The sequence below is a fragment of the Echeneis naucrates genome, chromosome 16, assembly GCF_900963305.1.
Source record: "Echeneis naucrates chromosome 16, fEcheNa1.1, whole genome shotgun sequence".
NCBI lineage: Eukaryota > Metazoa > Chordata > Actinopteri > Carangiformes > Echeneidae > Echeneis > Echeneis naucrates.
This window is the reverse complement of record NC_042526.1, coordinates 11,162,644-11,183,487: the sequence shown is the minus strand read 5'-3', so window position 1 is coordinate 11,183,487 and position 20,844 is coordinate 11,162,644. Positions and strand designations below refer to the sequence as shown.

Below are 20,844 nucleotides of genomic sequence, written 5' to 3'. Positions count from 1 at the left end.
TATGTCTATTGAACGGCTTTTGATGATGATACAACATGTTTGTATCATAATGAATGTGCCTAGAGAGAAGTCTGCAATCTATAACCATATGTTCATATACTGTACATCTGTGAGTGCTAACCCAAGTTGAATATATCGCAGGAAGTGGCATTGATTTTTGCCAAATTATTAACATTCAATGTGTGACATAAACATAATGTGATGGTACATTGACATTAGCTGACATTTGACATTGGCTTAATGACAAGACCTCTCACAATTGGCCTTTTCAGTCTGGATATGAACTGCTGCCCTTGCTCTCCCTCAGGTAGCTCATTATTTCAGTCATAAATCTTATTTTCTCTTTTCTCGTAAAACCATTATGGAATGGAGGTAAAAAAAAAAAATGGGAAGAACTGTGGTTTTGTTCAGAAGGTCCCCACCCTTAGGTGTTTCTGCTGCTGAGGTGACAGCAGATTGTAGTTATTAACCAGAAAAGATATGATGAACATTTGGTATAGCAATATTATACTGACACTTCTTTGGGTGAGATTACATCTTGTTGGAGCAAAGCTGTGAAGATAACTGATTACAAAACTATTTTATTTAATACATGGCAGCGTCCAGTGTTTGATGGACACCATTTGTAAATTGAAAATTTACTTTTGTGCATGGTAAACATGGTGTGTAATAATTTCATGATAACTATTTTGTGTTGGGAGACATCTGTGTGGAAGTGTGTGTTTGGTTGGAATAGGATGTATTTTTAGTTGCTGACAGCCAGTGCAGATGAGGTGAAGACAGGTCTGGAACAGAGCCCAGGACTGGAGGCCAAGGAGATGGGACTAATGATCAAGAATGGAGCCATTGCCGACAGCAGACACATGGTCACAGATTCACACATAGACATTCATACCCACACTCAGTAAAATCACAGAATCACATGTACTGTAAGCATCTCATCCAAGGTTTGCTCATGGCCGGATGTGGACTGCATGATGTTATTCTTTCTGACTTTCACAGTTCAACAGAAGGCTACCAGAATGACCTTCAACTGTTTATGCAATTTGACTTTACTATGTCTAATTGCCTTGATTAAATGGTAATACATCCCTAAGTGGATTTTTTTGACGCTATCATAACCTTACTGTGATGGACAGAGTTAGTGTGTCAGATAGGTTGATTTAAAGCCACGCCCATCAGAGGGGAAAACAATAGGCGGCACAATTTAAAACACACTGTCCAGTACTTATTTCAACATGTCAGATCATTTTAACACATTAGCTGTACCACAGAAAAAACGGTACAATGAAAAACACATATGTGGGTCTTCTGTTTGCCTTCATTTTCATGGAGAATTGATCCCACTGAACAGCCGGAGGTGACATACATCGATATTTACAACTACCTGATCGAGTCCCCCGGTAAGGTAATCGTTTAAACTAACAGCAATAAAAAGTTAGCTACATCATCATTTTAAAATAGGTTTGCACAACTCCAACGTTTCAAATCTCCCCCACTTTATGAGGTTATAGGGCAAAAACTTGATTAATCACAGAAGTGGTGTGAGTGTGATGAGACAGGGCTGCATGCAGCCCACATTACGTTTGTCATTCCTGCTGTTTCTTTTTTTCGGCTCGCTCTTTTTACCTTGGTGTAATACAAATTAAGCTGTAAATAAAAATATGTTGAGGCTTACAATAAATATAGCAACTTCTTACCAACCCATATCAATTTCAGGCTTATAAATACAATTTTTGTATAAACCACGCCCAGTTCTTGCTTAAGTCCCGAGATGATGGTTGAACAGATACAGATATTGTGTACTTGTTCATCCTTAATAAGCGGTAACTTAAATTATTTCTCACATTAACAATTTCTTTGCAATTTTGCAGAGGCAACTTTCTGATTCACACATGGATAAATTCTGTACAGGTCAGGTAATCTTGCTTGTATTGTTTAATGGGGTGTGCCAAAAAATGTGATTCTCATTTACTTCGATTCAGAATCAATTTAAAATGTCCCAAAATCAATTTAAAGACAAAAATAAAACAAATCCGCAGGCTGTCTGCCTCCATTTTGTATGTGAAACATCCTGACGTCACCAAAGAGCCGGTTATGGAACATATACATGCGCGGTAAGCACCCAAACGAAGAAACTACAATAATGGAGGAAAGATTCAATGAGCCCTGTCCTCGTTGAAGGCAAAGATTTGGCCTTATTGATTCCCATATTTGTTTTTTGTTTTGTATTTTTCCAGTTTTTCAAAGTCTCTAGTCTCTGGAGGGGGAGTCCGGTCTCTGGATTTACATCAATTAATCTGAACATGTTCAGGTGCCCCCACTGGGAATCGGAGTGCACCCACTATGCTCAACTCACCACAGTCATACATTCATGGGTAGGGGGGTGTGCATTATCTGTGTTTATAATGAATTCCGTTTTTTTGTTTGTTTGTTTTTTTTTTATCATGGATTTTATAGGGCCCTATTTACTTAATGCCCCAGAAGACCAAGTTTGACGAGAGCTTCACAGTATGCAAGGTTTGCAAAATGAGGAACGCATGTTTAACTGCACTATTTTTTTTTTTTTTTTTTATAAAGAGACACTTTTATTTTTGTTTCTTAAACAATATGTGATATTGCTTTTATGCAAGAATTCATCTAAGCATGGATAAATGTTTAAAACTTAACAAATGTGGAAAAGACATTTTAATGTCTCCATTTGTCATTCTGTCTTGTAAAGCTGACTGGAGTAGAACATGAGGATCCTTTGCACACCAATAGATTGAAGCAGAAATCATTATGAATCAAATTGTTTTGAATCGAATCATAGGCCCAAAAATCGGAATCGAATCGAATTGTGAGATAGTAAAAGATTCCCACCCCTACTGTGAAATATGTATTGTAGAGGGATAAATGAATAATTCTGCCATTACTCTTTTTTTTCCTCTATCATTTTCCATTATGGATGGATTTGTGCTTGGTAAAGTCATGTAGAGCAAAGGTGAGGTCATTAGATCGATATCCCTTTATTATTTGGTGGTATCCAGTTTGATTGACAGCCTCTCTGATCAGTGATCTGCCATTTCTTACACAGCTGACTCCCCTTTTTCTCTTCACTCCTCTTCCTTTCACCCTGTCTGTCCCTCACGCACATACAGGCTACACTCCCAGACTACATCCTTTCGATTCTGACATCATGGCAATTACACAAGGGCCAAAACTATGGCAACACATTTGTGCCAAAAATCACTTGCGATAAAACATGCATATGCATATTATATACGCCCAAATGCATATAATATATATTATATATTAAATTACAGCCACATTAGCCACACAAACAAGACACATTTTGCACACAACTGAAAACATCCACAGATGCCTGATTGGTGTGTCATCAGGGAAGCTGAAATTATGGTTCTTGCAGATAGCCTATTGTTTGGCATGACAGCTGTTGCGCTGCATTATGGGATTTGTAGTACAAGTGTGATGGGTGCCTAATACAGCCAGGCCATTAAAAATTTGACAATTGAAATGATCTTGCAGGCCGGATATGATTGTGTCTCAGGCTGGATGTGGCCTGCGGGCCTCAAGTTTGACACGTGCCTTAAGTGAGCATTGCTGTGAGACCATGATAGCCCTGTGGTTTGAGCTTTGCAAGTGCGATCATCATCATTTCCCCGTCTCTGGGATGGTCTCTATCATTCCTTTCAACTTACTCGCTTTTGCTCAGGTTTTCTATAATTAGAGCAATGCAGTGAAGGAGGCATTCCTCATGCAGCTTCAAATCTAAATCCCTGTCATACTTCATTACCCAGAAACTGGCCGAAGCTGCAGAGCAATTCCAGATGGAACATCAGTGGAAAGACGAGTTTGAGGTAACAGAGGGACACAAAAATACAGACTCACACGCATGTAGGAATACCTGCATGAGGAGGTCAAACTGCAACAACACACAGACATTACTGAGCCACATAGTGTGGACTTACTAGCAATAAATTCATTTGATTGCCTGAGTACATTTAATATGTTTGCCTTTGACACAATGTGCTTCTCATTTGAGATGTCAGATATGTCAGAAGACGAACGTAACACAGGTGGTGAGGAAAAATACTTGTCAGTGAGAAAATAATGTATGTGTTTAAGATGCCAATTACTATATTGCTTCTCGTTGGCGGGGCAAGGGTTCCCTGGAGCATTGCAAATGGCTCTCGGCACACAGACAGTTATAAACAGAGGAGCACCAAGATTAACTCATACAGTATTCATTGAAGTTAACATAAAACTGAAGAATAAACTAAAAGAATAATCTCCTGATAAAATAAAGAACCATTTAGAAATTGGCTTAGCATTTAATGATTACATAATGTGTTTCTTTGTGCAAGACCTTGTAGCATCCACAAAGTTTGTGCATACAGTTTTATATATTTATATTACATGTGCGCTTGTGTGTGGCTTGTTCACAGGATGATGAAATTGCCTACTACAACGCAAAGGACAATGTGAGTGCTTTTTTTTTTTTTTTTTTTTCTTCCTTCTGCCTATTTACTCTCCTTCCATTTAAGCCCTTGTAAGCACACAGGTAACATTTGGACATGGGCCAGGGTTATGGTTTTGCAACAAAGCATCCTGTCCTCCCCTTCACGTCATCCTCCTTCCTCTCCTCTCCTCCACTTTTATTTTCATCGCATTCATGTGTTATTTTTCTCACTCTCAGTTGCTATCATGGCCTCAGCTTTTTACTGTAATCCCTCCCTCTTTTGCCTCTTCTCTACGTTTCCCATGCAGCTTCCTCTCTGTCATTCCCCCTCCCTCCCCCTCTCAGGTGAAGAAGTTCTGCCATGTTCCTCTCTAATTGACAGATGAGATGTATGAGCTTGCTACACTGCTGCTTTATTAGGAAGTAACTGCTCACACTCCTCCCCCCCCCCCCCCCTCTTGTGCTTTACACTCTCTCTCTGTCTTGGTACCTCACTCCCTTTCCACTGTGCATTCTCTCCTCCATATGTCATCATGCTTTTCTTCGTCCATCTCCTGCATCTATCTGCCTTGCTCTCATTGATGTAAATTGGTAAATGCACAACAGGAGTTATAAATCTCCACAAAGTGCTCAGACAATTTGGCAATCTCTGGCTTATTTTTTCCTGGTGAAGATGTTAAAAGGAAAAAAAAAAAAAAAAACTCCATACCATTTTGAGGCTATATAAGTGAAAGTGTGGAAAGTGCAGCAGTGACATCACCACATCACACTATCACCAAGGTTCTCTGCATTTTCTCTGCATAGAAGAAAGAGGCTTTGAATTATATCTTAAATATGTGCTCAGCATTACTGTCTGTATCTTGATATTTTTTTCTCAGCTGGATGGAAATGAGACAGAGGGAAGAAAATACAGGATTCGACCAGACTTTAAGGAAGACTCATCATTTCGGCGTTTGACCGATTACAATCACACTGCTGTCCATATCCCCACTGACATCTATGATGGCTGTGAGTACACACACACACTCACTCACACCAAGACACAACCCCAGAGGTAACCATGGATACTGTTGACACACCAACCAATTATGAAATGTTGTTTACAGAATCCACCTCTAGCAAATTTGCCCAGAGCTAAATGATGGTTAAAAAAAGTGATACATCATAATCTGATCTTCTTTTGTGCTCTTCAGTCTCATGAACAGGATGTGTGTCCATGAAACGTATATTATCACCACTTCATTTTCCTCTAATGCAATAGATGCAATAGCATCCAGCCTATCCCTCAGCAAACACCCGAACATTAATATGGCAATTTCATTATAAAGTATGATAATAAGTTTTTTAATTTAGCCTGTTCATTTGTTCTGAGGTTTGTTATTCATAACTTTTAAGCATAATGATGATGTCATCAATAATAAAGTTTTTAGAAATCAACTGTAGCCAGTAATCACACATCATATTTTCTGTATACTATATGCTATACATGTTTTCTACATGTATAGCATACAGCACAGTACGAGAGCAAAAGCTTTATGAAGACATGCGTCCTGTCTTCACAGTATAAGAAATAAACTATTTTATGTCCTTAGTTATAGGAGGCATTTAAACTTCATATATCCAGTAGGATTACACATTAACATTAAGCATTTTTACAACCAATTAAGTTTAATTTCACTGTACAGTTACAAAGCAGAATGTGGGGCATTGTATTTGATCTGTGTGTGGGTTAAAATGGTGTCGGATTGTATGAAACATTAGGTTAATTAGTGCATCCGTCAAAGATGCATTTGCCCATTTTCAATCAAAGTAAATTGCTGATACTTTCATCATCATGTGCTGACATTTATTTTGAGTGGTTCAGAATAATTTGATACTCCAGAGTCCCACTGACATTACCTCAGCTCAGGTTGAGTGTAAATGACTTAAGGATGGTCTGTTGAATATCTTAACTCTGTACTGAATTATGTATTAAATTTGAATGGTTCCCTTTTCTTCTATTTTTACATTTGAAACACTTGGCTGATGCATTTGAACAGCACAGTAGTGCAGTGGTTAGGACTGTCACCTCACAGCAAGAGATGTCTGGGTTAGAACGCCGGGCCTGGGGCCTTTTCATCTGCCTTACTCCCAAGGTCCAAAGACATGCACCCGAAAGTTAAATGATGACTCTAAATTGTCCGCAGACGTAACTATGACCATGAATGGTGATTTATTTCTGTCGGCCCCTATATGTTGACCATACAATGGACTGGTGAGCTGTCCAGGTTGTAACTCGCACCCACCCAATGTCAGCTGGGATTGCCTCCAGCCCCCTAACCCTGAACACATACTGAATGGTGTAGTGCATTTACCACAGTGTGATGGGAGTGAAAAACAATGTGTAATCACCACGACACACAGATGATGATGAGTTTGAACAGGAGACCAATTACAGGTTAATTTCTCTGACCACTCAGCTTTGCCTTTTGTTTGTATTATATGTGTCTTTGTGAAATATGATATCTTTGTATTTGTGTGAGAGTTTAGATATTCAGTAATTAGCATACAGTGGGATGTGGTGCGTCAGCAGTGGCATAAATGAAAGCTGAATAGTGAAATGTCCTCCACATGGCCATCGGCCTGCTGGAGAATCGTCTGGCCCCAAGGTTACAAACCTCACCTCTCCACTTATCCCAGACACAGTGCTGGAGATAGACACACATCGTTGTCAGGGTCTGTTATCCATAAACATGCAAGACTGCTCCATTAGCATGCTTTTGAACTTGTTGTTTTTCACTGAGATACCTCTCAGTATACCATATTCTGGGCAGAGAGCCTGAACTCCTAACACTCCCAATCTCTCAAGGATGCTGTTTATTGGTAGCCTGCAATGATTACACATAGATACACTGAGCAGCTGGGTCCCTATTCCAGGTTCAAGTCTGATATCAGCAAGTTGAAAGAAACTGTGCTTGTGTGTTTATGTGTGCCCATGGTAGGGACTAAAAAAATGTTTTTTAAGTGTCGAAAAGGTTTAGGAATTATATCAGAATTAGCACAAGTATCCTACCTGGCTAATAGAATGAAAGTGATTTACAGTTACTCGTTTCTTGCATTACTTTGTTACATTATTCACATATCATGTTAAACACAAATACTGACCTCCAAGGAAAACCAGCTGCATGAGCTAAAATCCAAAATGTCCTTTCAATTCAGTTACTGTGCCATATTTACCTAAAAACAAGAACTTAAATTACTATCTAAATTATTCAAAATTATAACATAACTTTTACTCTGACTGTTTTATTTTGCAAATAAAAATCCACCAATCTGTTTAAGATGGAAAAAGCTCTGAGCTTTTATTCAGTATTAAAGTAATCCAGCGATCCTTTTCAGCGTAACCAAAGATACATAGCAAGAATGAGCTTATAATATTTTATTCATGATGTTAATTTTTCAAAATTGGAAAAAACCGTTGGATCAAAATATATTTGTTGTGTAGGTCAAAGCATGACCAACTGGCTGGTGGGATCTCTGTGTGTTTGACGAGACTGCGTTTGGAACAGATTTACTGAATGAAGTTTTGTTATTTAAAGTTTATGCCATTCATCTGTGGTTTTTACTTTGAATATTATATAAATTTTAGGGCAATCTATTCTAAGACTGCGCTCAAGCTTCTGGTGTATCACAGGTCACATACTGGAGTAAGGTTAGGAATGGGCATACAGTGCTGATGAAAAATGAATGTGCTCTGCTTGTGTGCTTTGTGTGTGCATGTTCTCATATATTGGATGGATATAGACACATGCAGGAGCGTACAAAATGTATTTTGTATGCATTTACATAGAAGACGATTCATATGTTATTGAGATTTCAACTCTTCATTTTGATCTCCACCTTATAAATGTTCCAGGAATAGCCTTTGCTCAGCTAGAGAAAATTGGATTTTCTGAGTAAAGTGGAAGGCAAGTTTATGAAATAATCTTCCATAGGCAGTAGCATATCACGTGTGTAAGATGAGCATAGGATAGGAGGCATTCACATGACAGAGAGATCAACACAAAAGCCACATCTTTGGTCCAGTGGAGGAAAGGGTGTTCAAGGCAGAGAGGGAAATGGGGGATAGTCTATGTGACAGACAGATAGAGTCTGAAATCAGTGGTGTGGCTTTCAGTTACAGAAGTCAAAAATGGATGCATAGAATATACAGTAAACACACCCCAGGTAAGCATGTAATACTACACTGGAAACTATTCAAATGAAACTATTTAATATTGATGAAAATCGATGGTGTCCCACATGATGAAGTCATCACTGGGTGTAGATTCAGTGTGGCATCAAAGCCGTGCTGAGTGCAGCCGGGGAATTCATGAGTTTCAGTGGCGACATGAGCAACTGGAGGTTACTGTATCTCTTATGAAGCAGCAATTGTGTTTAACTTTTTCATTCATCTTCAACCGCTTATCCGTTTCCAGGTCGTGCTGGAGTCAATCCCAGCTCACACTGGGCGAGGGCGTGGTCACACTGGACATCACAGGGCCAACACTCAGAGACAGACAGAGACAAACAACCACTCACACTCAGACCTACGGACAATTTAGAGTCACGAATAAACCCGAACATGATGTCTTTGGACAGTGGGAGGGCACCAGACTACCCTGAGGAATCCCACTCAGACACGGGGAGAGCATGTAAAATCTGCAAAGGCCCCAGGCCCGGGAACTGAGCCTGCGACCTTCTTATTGTGGGACAACAGCACTAACACGGTGCCACTTATTAAGTATAATGACAAACTAAGGAACACTGAAAACTACTGGAAATATATATTAAACTAAATAGCGCTAGGTTAGTTGGTGGCATACTTCTTTAGCGCTGGATTTTGTACATGTGTCAGTGTAACTGAACTATTTAACAATTAACAATTGGCCTGTGAGTAGCTGCCTACCTGTCTGTCTTCCTCAGTCTTTACTTTAAAAAAAAAAAAAAAAAAAAAAAAATCACAAATACAGTTTGTCATTTTCACATTACTTAACAAGGCTTGTGGCGTTATCCCCCCCATTCCCTTTAAAAGTCTATACTTTTAAAGTCTATACTTTTAAAGGGAATAGTCTATAAGGAAAACACATTTAGTGTGCTCACATGCTGTATGTTCTCTCTCTCTCTTGCTCTCCAGCTTTTTATAAAAAAATAAAAATAAAAAAACATGCACTCCTGGCAACTGAGGCTTCATTAACACTTGTCTCTAGAGACATGCATGCAAATGAACAGTGTTTGCTTTGCACATCAATGAGCCACATTACAGTCGACACAAGATACCGATCTATCTCACTCATATACACGCTTAACTCATGCCCACACAGTCGCATAAATGCAAAGGCCTTCACAACACACTTAAGAAACAGAAGAGATAGAAGAGGACAGAAAAAGAAGAGCGGTATGGAAACAGAGTAAAGATTGAGTTGGGGCAGCATGTGTTGTGTCTCCATCCATCATAGTGAGTGTTATGTGGCTCTGAGCTGTCTGGGTGTTGTGTCATTACATCCATAATGCCTGTTGCCTCTCACAACATACACTATCAATCACACATGCACACATGCAAACACACACACAGGTTGTCAGGGGTGATGTGAACCATGCTGATGCGTACATGGTACTTTCTAGAGCATGATTCCTTTGTAATTTTTACTAAATATCAGCGCTGGTTGCTTTCACTGGCCTAATATTTGCTTGTGTTAGGCGCTGCCGGGGGGGTGAGCCGACGCTGAGTGGTCCTGTGTGTGAATCTTAATGACTGGTAATCTAGGCAGTGCACATGTCTCTGACAGGCTGCAAGGCCACGCTTAACTGAACTGCTTTGTCCTTTAATCATTAATGGAGAATACATGGACACACACCAGTGTGTCCAACATAAGACAGTCTCTCTAGCATATTGTCTTTTTACAGCTATATTTGTGTATTATTGTGTCCGTGTGAATTTTCAGCCACCATTGTGCTGAATGAGCTGAACTGGACAGAGGCACTGGAGGAGGTGTTTAGGAAAAACAGAGAGGATGACCCGACACTTCTGTGGCAGGTGTTTGGTAGCGCTACAGGCCTGGCTCGCTACTACCCAGGTAAAATAAAAATAAAATAGTAATTCATGCGTGGCTTCCTAAACTTTATCTCGAGCTATTCAAATTAAAATGCAGCTTCACTTATGAGTTGATTATTATTGTGTTGACCTAAGATCCTGAATGTAGCGTTAAATCATAGAATATATTCACAATTTGCTTTGTTCACATTTATATGTGGTGTCCAAGTGTCATATTATCTTTATTATCTTTTTTGCATTAGTCTAGTGCTGCTCTTTGTCATGATTGTTTTTTCTGCCAAGCAATTTCTATTCATGAGATTCCAGTTATCACTGAGTGGATGGCTTTATGGGAGAGGTTTATGTCTAATATTCAGGAATTTTGATTTGCCCTGATTTTATTCTTCTGGTCCCCGTTTTTGTTTTGTTTTTGGGTTTTTTTTTTTTTGTTTTTTTCTTACCTTTTAGCATTCATGATAGACAGTCATACTTTCACACTGGTTTTGTTTTCATGGTGCCCCTCACTAACAGCATACAGAGAGAAAGCAACTGATCACTGTCAAAACAAGTGAATCCAATGCTCTGTGCTTTGCATCTGAGATTAATATTTTATCTTCTTTTTCTGCTACTTATTGCTTCATGAATAATTTTAGTCAGCATAAAATGTGTTATATATAGTTCAAGAAATGTAGGATTCAGCCAAGCCAAGTCACTTTGACAGATGTGGTTTTTTTTTAACATATATCCTCCTGAAATGTAGGTTTGCTTATCTGCGTAATGATCGGCAGCAACTCCACACTGCTGAATTGGCTATAAAATTGCATATAGATATTTGCAGATAAATGCCCGAAATGACATTAAATAGGAATTGTTGATTCCCTTTAAACTGTAATCTAACAAATTCACCCTCTTTCTGAAGCTTCTCCCTGGATGGATGCCCGTAAAACTCCCAGTAAAATTGACCTGTATGATGTCCGCAGGAGGCCATGGTAAGAAAAAATACTTACACAAGAAGTAAAAAACTGAGTGAGCTTTGCTTTGCATACTTACTCACTGTTATTTTAAACTCTGAGATATTGACTAGCCCTATTTGTACTTAACAATCTAATAAAGTGACAAAGTACATAAATAATGTTGTGTTATTGTAATAATTAAATCTTTAACCTTCATTATATTATTCATTGTTGTTGTTGTTACTGTGGGGTATGTGTCTCAATACCATTTGCCTTTTTATTCACTAACATCGATTTAGGTACATCCAAGGAGCTGCCTCACCCAAAGATATGCTAATTCTTGTAGACGCGTGAGTTACATTATAAACCACACTGATTTATAACCCTCTCACGTCACTCATGATTTCCCTTGATTATAGTGAATGCCATTTGCCACACAATGTAAATTATTTCCCAAAGCAGGAGCATTTCTAATTACATTGAGTCAAATCTCAACTGAGGTAACAGATGACAATGAGAAGCTGTTAGCTCTATTTTTTCTTGCAGGAGTGGGAGTGTGTCTGGCTTGACTCTCAAACTGATCAGGACCTCCGTCAGTGAGATGCTCGAAACTCTGTCTGATGACGACTACGTCAACGTAGTTTATGTGAGTATTGTGAAACTGTCTACTTGCTGAGCAGTAGGAGGTCCATTTGTGTGGGGCATTGGGGAATGTGATGTTTGCAATGTGCTAAAGGGACAGAGTGACAGCATGTGCGTGTGAATGGTGTAGTGCATTTTCACGCCCATTCACGTACTTTCAGATACATTTAAATAAGGGTATACATGAGTAATTGCACGCATACCCAACACACACACATACATACATACAAGAGAGACAGAGAGATGGATGACAAGTAATGAAATATGGATTTCTCTCCGGTCTGGCCACCCTGAAACAGACCTTTAATGAAATACCCACTGCTCTATTTGGTGTGCAGGATTAAAACACTACATGCCCCCACCTCACCTCTGAATCCATGTGTGTGTGTTCCACTGCTCCTAAATGAATTAAAGGTGCACCTCTGACTGGAATGACTCATCCATCACCCTCTTGATCTCGCCATCACTTTTTCCTTTCATTGCTGAGCCATACAATTCCTCTCAGCCTTTCACCATATACCTCCATTCATCTCTTTGTGTCAATGAATGATCCCCCTGTACACTATATGCTTCTCCACGTCTATAACCAGCTCTGCAACTTTCCTCCTTTCCCTGTGCCCACTTTCTTTCCCTTCATTTTTACTTTTCTCACTCACCAATCACTTCCATTGGTCTTCTCCCTCCACCTTTTCATTCCCCAACCATGTATTTCAGGACTTCGTGGTTGTGATTACACTTGGAAAGAGCCAGTCATGAGACTGTGTGATGCATAGATGACTGTGTGTGAATGTGTTTATTGAGATGGTTCCTATAGAGATTGGAGGTGTCTTCATTCTCCTTGTACAAAGACAGCCATTCACACACTGATCCCCCACCCCCATGGGACTCTTTGTCTTGGACAAAAAGTATTCTGTTTCATGTTGGACTTGTCATTCAGCAAAGGCCTAGAATGATCAGAATCTGTCTTTGAGCTCAGTGTGTGTATGTGTGAGTGTATAAGGTGAGACAAAATGAGATGAGTTCAAAGATTGGCATATGACTTGTCTAAAACTAAACCACAGTGGCTGTGTTGCTTTAGTCTTGTGAATTTGGACCTAAGACTTGGCGCTTTTTCCAGTTTCTTTAACACATACCCAGGCAAGATTTAATCAAGCTAACTATTTGCCCAAGATATCCAAAACACAGGAACTGAGCTCACAATGAATGAAATTTACTTTTTGCATCTGTTGTCCATAATTATGGCAAGCACAGAGCGTAAAAATTGATCAGAAAGCTCTGTAAATTGCACGTTTTTAATCGACGATCTGGGTCATAATTTCAATGTTTATTCTCTTCTTTGGTTAAGATGTAACCTGCACATGTTCAGATGCTCATTTGTTGGTTTTTGGAATTATTTATTTATTTTTTTTGCCCCTTCTTGACTCTTTTATTCTGATGACCGAGGTGTGATCCTCTTCTTCCTGCCACTCAATATACCACTCAGCAAACTGGTAATCAGTGGTGGTCTATTTGCTCCTGTTCGACCAAAGCTCATTATCTTTTGGCACTCTCTCCCTCTCCTTCTGCCATTGACTCACTTCTCACACATACGCACACAGCACCCTATGCCTGGCCCTGAGGGTGTTGTAACTCAACATTAAATCATTCATCTCTGATATTACCCATACATCCTTCCTCATTAACAGTGGCCCAGGGACTAATTTGGCATTTGGTCATGGAAGATGCTCACAAACTCCTTTAACAGCAGCTGTACTGCAGGTCAGGAGAATGTGATAGTGGTTCCTCTCTGACCTCATCCTCTTTTTTTCTCACTTATGCTCTTGTTTCTCCTCAACGTCCCACATCATCAATCTGCTGTCACTTTGATCCAGCTTGTTCAACCATGTTAACTAGTGTCAGTTCTCTAGCTAGTGTCAGTCCAGTTGGCAAGCCAGCATACCAAACCAGAGTAGCAGAAAGTCCAGTGGGATTAGGGCTTTAAGATTAGCATTCCCTCTTGTGTCTTCACTAATCCATTTCCGAGGCCTGGACCATCACAGACACAGATACAAGAGCTGTTGTAATAGGATCACATGGGAGCGGTGGAATTTGTAGTAGATTGTGTTAGCATTTTTGTGGAAGGCCAATAAGATTATCTTATAAAGAAATAATGTAATTTTTCAGTGTTGTTTTTTTTTTTCTTTCTTTTTTTGTGTGAAGAGATCTCTCTAAAAACATAATACCTTCCTAATCAGCATAATAATTGATTTGTCACATACAGCACGTGAACTTATTATTTGCTACATGATATACACCTTCTCACTCACATCCCTCACTCCACCCTTCACCTTTTTCTGCCATCTTCCTCTGGCTCTCTGTTCCTCACCGCCAACATTTCTGTCTCACCCTCCTCATTGCTCATTTAATAGATAATGTGATAAAAGATCCTGGGTGTCATCTCCATGGCCAATTATGTGAACCTCCACTACATTTTAGCTGTGTTTATGAGCTGTCACCTTGATTCAGTCTGCTTGTGAAATTGCTGATATTGTGACATTGTTTTTCAGGGCAGAAAATATGTGTATGTCTGTTGCTGTGAAGCAGAAAAGAACTTCAAGGCTGTCAGGCTCATTGAAAGAGCTCACACAAATGCTCAGATATCACACCGACATGCATAAATACGGTCAGGGCTCTTTTTTGTCTCTCTGCTTGTCTGAGCAGATCAGTGTTTTCAGCCTCCATATGCTGGCCATCTCACAGAGACACATTGATTAGTTGAGATCAATGAGGTGCAGTATTGTTTTTGAAGAGTACTGCAACACAATAGATGTGTTGGTTTACTACTCTGCTGTCCCACATCCTTCATATGCTCCTCTTATATATAATCTTTTCTGTCACATAATTCAATTCTCATTCATATTTTTTGTGATTGTGAGCTCTTTGAAAATGTTTTTTTATGATCTTTCCAGGACAAATGAAAAATTTCAGCCCAGATATTCAACCAGGGGTTATATGTACCATCAATTTAACTGTGTGTGTGTGGGGAGGGGGGGTGGTGGGTGAGAATGAGGAGGTCTCACCTTTAAAAAAAGATGCTGTTGCTGCTAACCTTGTTCTTACATAGCAGAATCTTGTTTCCATGGGTACCAAATCGTTGAGCTCCAAGGATGTGAAGCAATTAGTCGGGTTTGATGAATGTGTCTGTTTACCACTGCCTGATAACAGCCAAGGCCAGGTGGGAGTGTTTCTGGGTGTTTGTGTGGCTGTGTGAGTCGCATTTATACTATTTGTAGCATTTGTATACATGCTGCAGTTATGTGGATAATTTGCAAGTTATAATTCTTCGTCCCGATTTCCCAGTTTAACACCAGAGTGAAGAAAACAGCGTGTTTCGATCATTTGGTTCAAGCCAATGTGAGGAACAAGAAGGTGCTGAAGGACGCTGTACAGAACATCACAGCTAAAGGGATTACAAACTACACAAAAGGCTTTGAGTTTGCTTTTGAGCAGCTCTCTGCGGTGAGATTTTATAGTTTCCTATTCTTCAAAATAAAATAAGTCATTTCGTCTAACTTTGAACACCAGATACTTAAAGCAAATTGACTGAGTGCCACTAGTAATGCCTTTGCATTTTCCACAGCAGAGTCTTGTCTTTTACTGCCATCTGCTGGTTGAATTCTTTACATCGACTTCAACTGGCAAATTGGAAAATTGGCAAAAAATAAATAAATTCGATTGAGTTATATTATAGTACAGCTTTAATGAATGTGTGATCCACTCTAAACCTGGTTTGAACTGAATTTTAGTGATACAGTGGGTTAGATATTTCAAATGTTCAATTCTGTAAGACCCATCAAAATATAAAACCAAACACAGTCACTATTTATAACGGTTTGTTGGTGTTGGACTGGTACCAGACAAAAGGCAGGACCTATCTTTTGGGAGTGATGAATGTGTTAAAGATGCTTCACATTAAAATATGAACAATGGTTTTATTTTAAGATGGTGATGGAATTAAAGGAAAGTTGGGCAGGTCACCAAAATGACTACAATTTGTCTGGTGGAGATTACGCACATTTTTAATACATTTTTAAAATAAAATGGCAGGGAATTTTGACTTGAACCACTGATTTTTGAGAGATCATTATAGTTGATGTTTTGACATGCAGTGTTGAATTGAAACAAGTAAGTAAGGCAGATAAAGACACATTTAAAAATTCTTTCATGGTGAAAAAGCATGACTGACTGAAAGCAAGAAATTCATCATTAAATCCTATACCTTGCCTTTGACTAGACAAATGTTAGCAGAGCTAACTGCAACAAGATCATTATGCTGTTTACTGATGGAGGAGAGGAAAGAGCTCAGGCCATACTGGAGAAATACAATGCTGACAAAAAGGTATCTAAATTGCATGCACGTGCGCACACACACACACACGCACACACACACACAGGCATATGATGCATGAATGTGCTCATGTTTTAGTTTTTATTAGACTCAGCTTTTTAGAGCTCCCTCTGGGCCAAAACTTCCGTGTGCCCTCATATTCTCCATACCCCAAAGTTTATACAGGAGGCAGATGAGGCTTTTATGCATATTTTGTGAAATAAAGACCTACTCACACACATTCACACTCACTCCTGCATGGCGTAGAAAATATGAGCACCCCCCCATTTAAAATCTGGCATAAATTTTATTTTGAATGATTTCATGTTGAATGTAGTTAATCTGAAGTGTACAATGATGTTTTTTTTTTTAAATCTAATAAATTGAAATATCTGCACAAAGACCTCAGTGTGTCTAATGACATTATCTTGAGACAATAATAAATTTACTGACATTAATATAAATAAAGAGATCTTGTACCTTTTTTATTATTATTATTTTTACACTATTTATATTGTTGAATTTAATTTTCTGCTCCAGGTTAGGATCTTCACCTTCTCAGTTGGACAACACAACTATGATAAAGGACCCATTCAGTGGATGGCCTGCTCTAACAAAGGTACAGCGTCGGTCAAAATGCACATCATTTATGAGTGTCATTGTCAGTTTCTAACCTAATTTAAGAATTAGGTAAAATGAATTAAGATGGATCTCAGGAATGATTTCCTTTACATACATGTCTTAACAATTCACTATAGAAATGATTAAAGACAGATTACAAAACATTTTGTGTTTGTTTATTTTTCCAGGTTACTTTTATGAGATTCCGTCCATTGGAGCCATCAGAATAAACACACAGGTAAATTTAGGATAATTGGGTGATTTATTGATTTCCACATTCCTCAGGCATTTAAAGTCAGCTTTCTGCCTACACTGAAACATTTTTTTAAATAAGGAGTACCTGGATGTCCTGGGGAGACCCATGGTTTTGGCGGACAAAAAGGCTAAGCAAGTCCAATGGACCAATGTGTACCTTGATGCTCTGGTATGACATCATTTATTGTCATCTAATACACAGTTACATGATGTAGAAGTGTTCTTCTTCCTGTAATGTGATCATATTTTTGTTTTTTGCTTGTACCAATATCAGGAACTGGGTCTTGTCATTACTGGGACACTCCCTGTCTTCAATAAAACCAAGACTAAAGATGATCGGAATGGCGAGGTATAGTTATAGTATACTATACTATAAATGAATAAATAAATAAATGTGGGTGGAGTGAGCAGCATGACTTCATAATTATATCCATCTTAATCTTCCTCCCTCAGCACCAGAATCAGTTGATTCTTGGCGTTATGGGGATTGATGTGTCTCTGGATGACATCAAGAAACTTACACCACGCTTCACAGTGAGTGCAACACCCAGATGTGATTATTTTCACAGACAAGAATTAACAAACTAAGGTCTTTTGACCTCACTTAACACGTTTCCAGGGCAATAAGTGAGTGATGTTTCTAAATTAGATGTGCTGCTCTTTTTCCAGTGACTCTTCTCCCTCAAATCAAACTGCCCTTGTCATTAATTAATTTTTTTTTAAACAAGTGAGGTTTTTCTTTTACAATTTTTTAAAAGACATTCTTCATAGCCATCATACCACACAGTACAATTACAATCAAATCCCGTCTCCTTTGTTCTTCTCTTGTATCAGATTGGTCCAAATGGATACTACTTTGCTATTGATCCAAATGGATATGTCCTGCTACACCCCAATCTACAGCCAAAGGTATGCCAGCTGGTCCTATGCATCACTTTGGGTGGCTCAGCAGGTACATGTCTTGAAACATTATACTATTTGCTGACTATTCCACATTGTTACACAGTAACTGATTGCCGTTTGTGAATAATATGCAGGCTAGCAGATGGTGTTGGCTCTTTTCAAACTTTCTGTGTCATCACCACATCAGTCTTCATAAAGAGGATTGATTGTGCCGTTAGAATAATACTTGAGGTTGTCAGTCCCAATATGTCAGATGGAAGGTCACTTATTACCACATATACGTTAAAATATGTCTGTAGACTAGGTAGTGACCCAACATATATATATGTTACAGTAAATGATAAAGCGGAAGCAATGTTGCATATAGTTGAGGTCATGGGTTTTAAATTGAAACTAGTTGACCTCAGAAAATAAATGAATTCACCAGGTCCACCATGAAAATATCTCATGCTACAGTTGTTTGCACTTTGTTGCTTAGAACCAAAATAAATACTGCGCTTAAAGCTGACTTTTAACATCTGAAAAAAATATATAACAATATTAAATGATGAATAATTAATATCCATCAGTTTCTCCAAATGTGCGTGTGGCCAGAGTGATCAACCCGAAGAAACATACAAAGGCCCCGGGACTGGTAGCCAGTTGCAGGCTTTTTAGATACAACCCATTAGAAATTAGCCATGCCCCCAAATGTGGAGCCAACAGACTGAATCACCCCACAGCTCACTACCTTCAGCTCAAGGCAATGCAGCTTCTGACAGGCCGCTGAGACGCCATGTGCTGCCAGGACTGGGTTCTGTTTGGGGTCATGATATTGAAAGCAGCACCTCCCTGGATCCCTCGAAACATACTCACATCTCATCTTGTCAAATCCATTGAGACAAATACTTTTGGAACCAATTATTTAATCCTCAGTTTGATAATTCACCTGAAATCACAACCTGTATAGTCAAGTTATAAAGAAATTTGTGTTGTGCAAAGTCTAGAGGACTTTTATTATTGGCACTATGGTAGACTAACAATTTCCAACTCCCACAATGTGCCATTTTTCAGACTTTCATATGCATCTTTGTGAATCTGTCTATAATTTTCCTAGAAAAGGATTCGTAACAGGAAGCTCAGGCTCAGTTATAAATACGCTGTCACTTTTCACGAGGTGAGACTAAGTAGAAGCACATTACCGTAGATGGAAACAGCAGTTCCTAAAGGGAGCCAAGTAGATTTTCCTGTATTGCAGTCCCATAGATACAATTCTTAGTAGATGTAGTAGCAGTCACTAGAGGTAAACATCACTTTTCTAGGCTTGCAGCTACAGATTAGGAAATCTGCAGCCCTGACACTGAAATACCTCACTCTGAAGAGATACTGCGTTATCTCTGACTGTTTCGTGACAGCGTTGATACTGATTCTTCAACACAGTTGGTAAAATAGAAACATACTAAAGATAAAATCGATAAAAGCTTAAGTGCTATGGCACACACTGTATCACACACACACAGACTCAAACAGCGGATTCAAACAAGAGATGATTGTTATTAATATTAATAGCCTTCCACTAGCCCTCAGTACTGTGTGCATGGGGATGTGTGTGTGTGTGTGGCTTGGTGTCGCTGCCTGTCGATCATTCATTGTCTCATTGAATCAGTCAAATGGGATATGTGTGAGTACTGATGGTGACCTTGGGCTCTTTGAATAGTCCACCCCTCTCTCTCCGTCAGTTCAATTCAAATTGGCATTTCGTTTATTGCCATGAGTAAAAATATGTTGTTTCTATTTATACAAATCATCTACACGTGTGTCACATACTGAAGTTACTGAACTGCTGCAGTCCATTGTTTGCTTTCTGTACTATATAGTCATTTAATATTGTACAAATCCTGTAGTCTGGGGAACTTGCGAGTCTCTCCAATACATATTCAGCCGCCATAGGAGCTGCTGGCCCTTCACCCAGGAGAACCGCAACTTTCTCCTCCTCCTATTCTCTCATAGCTGAAGAGTGATTCTCTCTGTATTTGATTACATTTATACATGACCCCCCCCCCCCCACCATATCCCATTTGATCTTTCTCACATTTTTCATACTCCTTTCTCCTTTCTTGTATACGCTTGATGTTTCATTCTGTATGGCCCATGTTTTATCTCTTGATCTCTTAGCCTTCTTTTCCCCTTTTGCATGTTGAGATGCATCATCTTCATCATCTACCTTTGCCGCTCCATTTCATTTCACTTTTCATCAAATGTAAGGAACTCAATTTACACAATCTATTTGACTGATTGTATTTTACTTCATTGGTTTTTCACTCATTTATTTTTTGATCCACTGTCTTCAAAGACAAGAAACACCACCACTACACAGTACCAGTTTGTGCTCACCACATAACCATGCATTGTGAGAATTCTGAGGAGGACAGCGATGGTATCAGATTCCACGTACTGCTGTTTTATAAAGAAGCACTAGATTACTGCTACCATTTTATACCGCCATAAAGCCACTCAGACATATAGGGTTTTTAAGAGAGGACATTAATAGGGTCCAGTGTCACTTTGTATCAAATCTGACTCAGCTCTGTCTGGTGTCAATGGTATGTTG

At 39.0% G+C, this 20,844-nt stretch overlaps 1 protein-coding gene across 2 annotated transcripts in view; it reads left to right on the top strand.

The window, feature by feature from the left end:
- Window positions 1-20,844, top strand: part of LOC115057055 (voltage-dependent calcium channel subunit alpha-2/delta-1) — a 53,858-nt gene that overhangs the window by 16,845 nt on the left and 16,169 nt on the right. For both annotated transcript variants that reach the window (XM_029523945.1, XM_029523946.1), the window contains exons 4-18: window positions 3,801-3,860; window positions 4,449-4,484; window positions 5,341-5,470; window positions 10,426-10,557; window positions 11,434-11,503; window positions 11,767-11,817; window positions 12,014-12,113; window positions 15,449-15,607; window positions 16,383-16,487; window positions 17,016-17,094; window positions 17,285-17,334; window positions 17,431-17,520; window positions 17,626-17,700; window positions 17,805-17,885; window positions 18,186-18,260. In XM_029523945.1, the coding sequence (XP_029379805.1) occupies window positions 3,801-3,860; window positions 4,449-4,484; window positions 5,341-5,470; window positions 10,426-10,557; window positions 11,434-11,503; window positions 11,767-11,817; window positions 12,014-12,113; window positions 15,449-15,607; window positions 16,383-16,487; window positions 17,016-17,094; window positions 17,285-17,334; window positions 17,431-17,520; window positions 17,626-17,700; window positions 17,805-17,885; window positions 18,186-18,260 (1,293 nt within the window). The remainder of the gene's footprint in view (window positions 1-3,800; window positions 3,861-4,448; window positions 4,485-5,340; window positions 5,471-10,425; window positions 10,558-11,433; window positions 11,504-11,766; window positions 11,818-12,013; window positions 12,114-15,448; window positions 15,608-16,382; window positions 16,488-17,015; window positions 17,095-17,284; window positions 17,335-17,430; window positions 17,521-17,625; window positions 17,701-17,804; window positions 17,886-18,185; window positions 18,261-20,844) is intronic.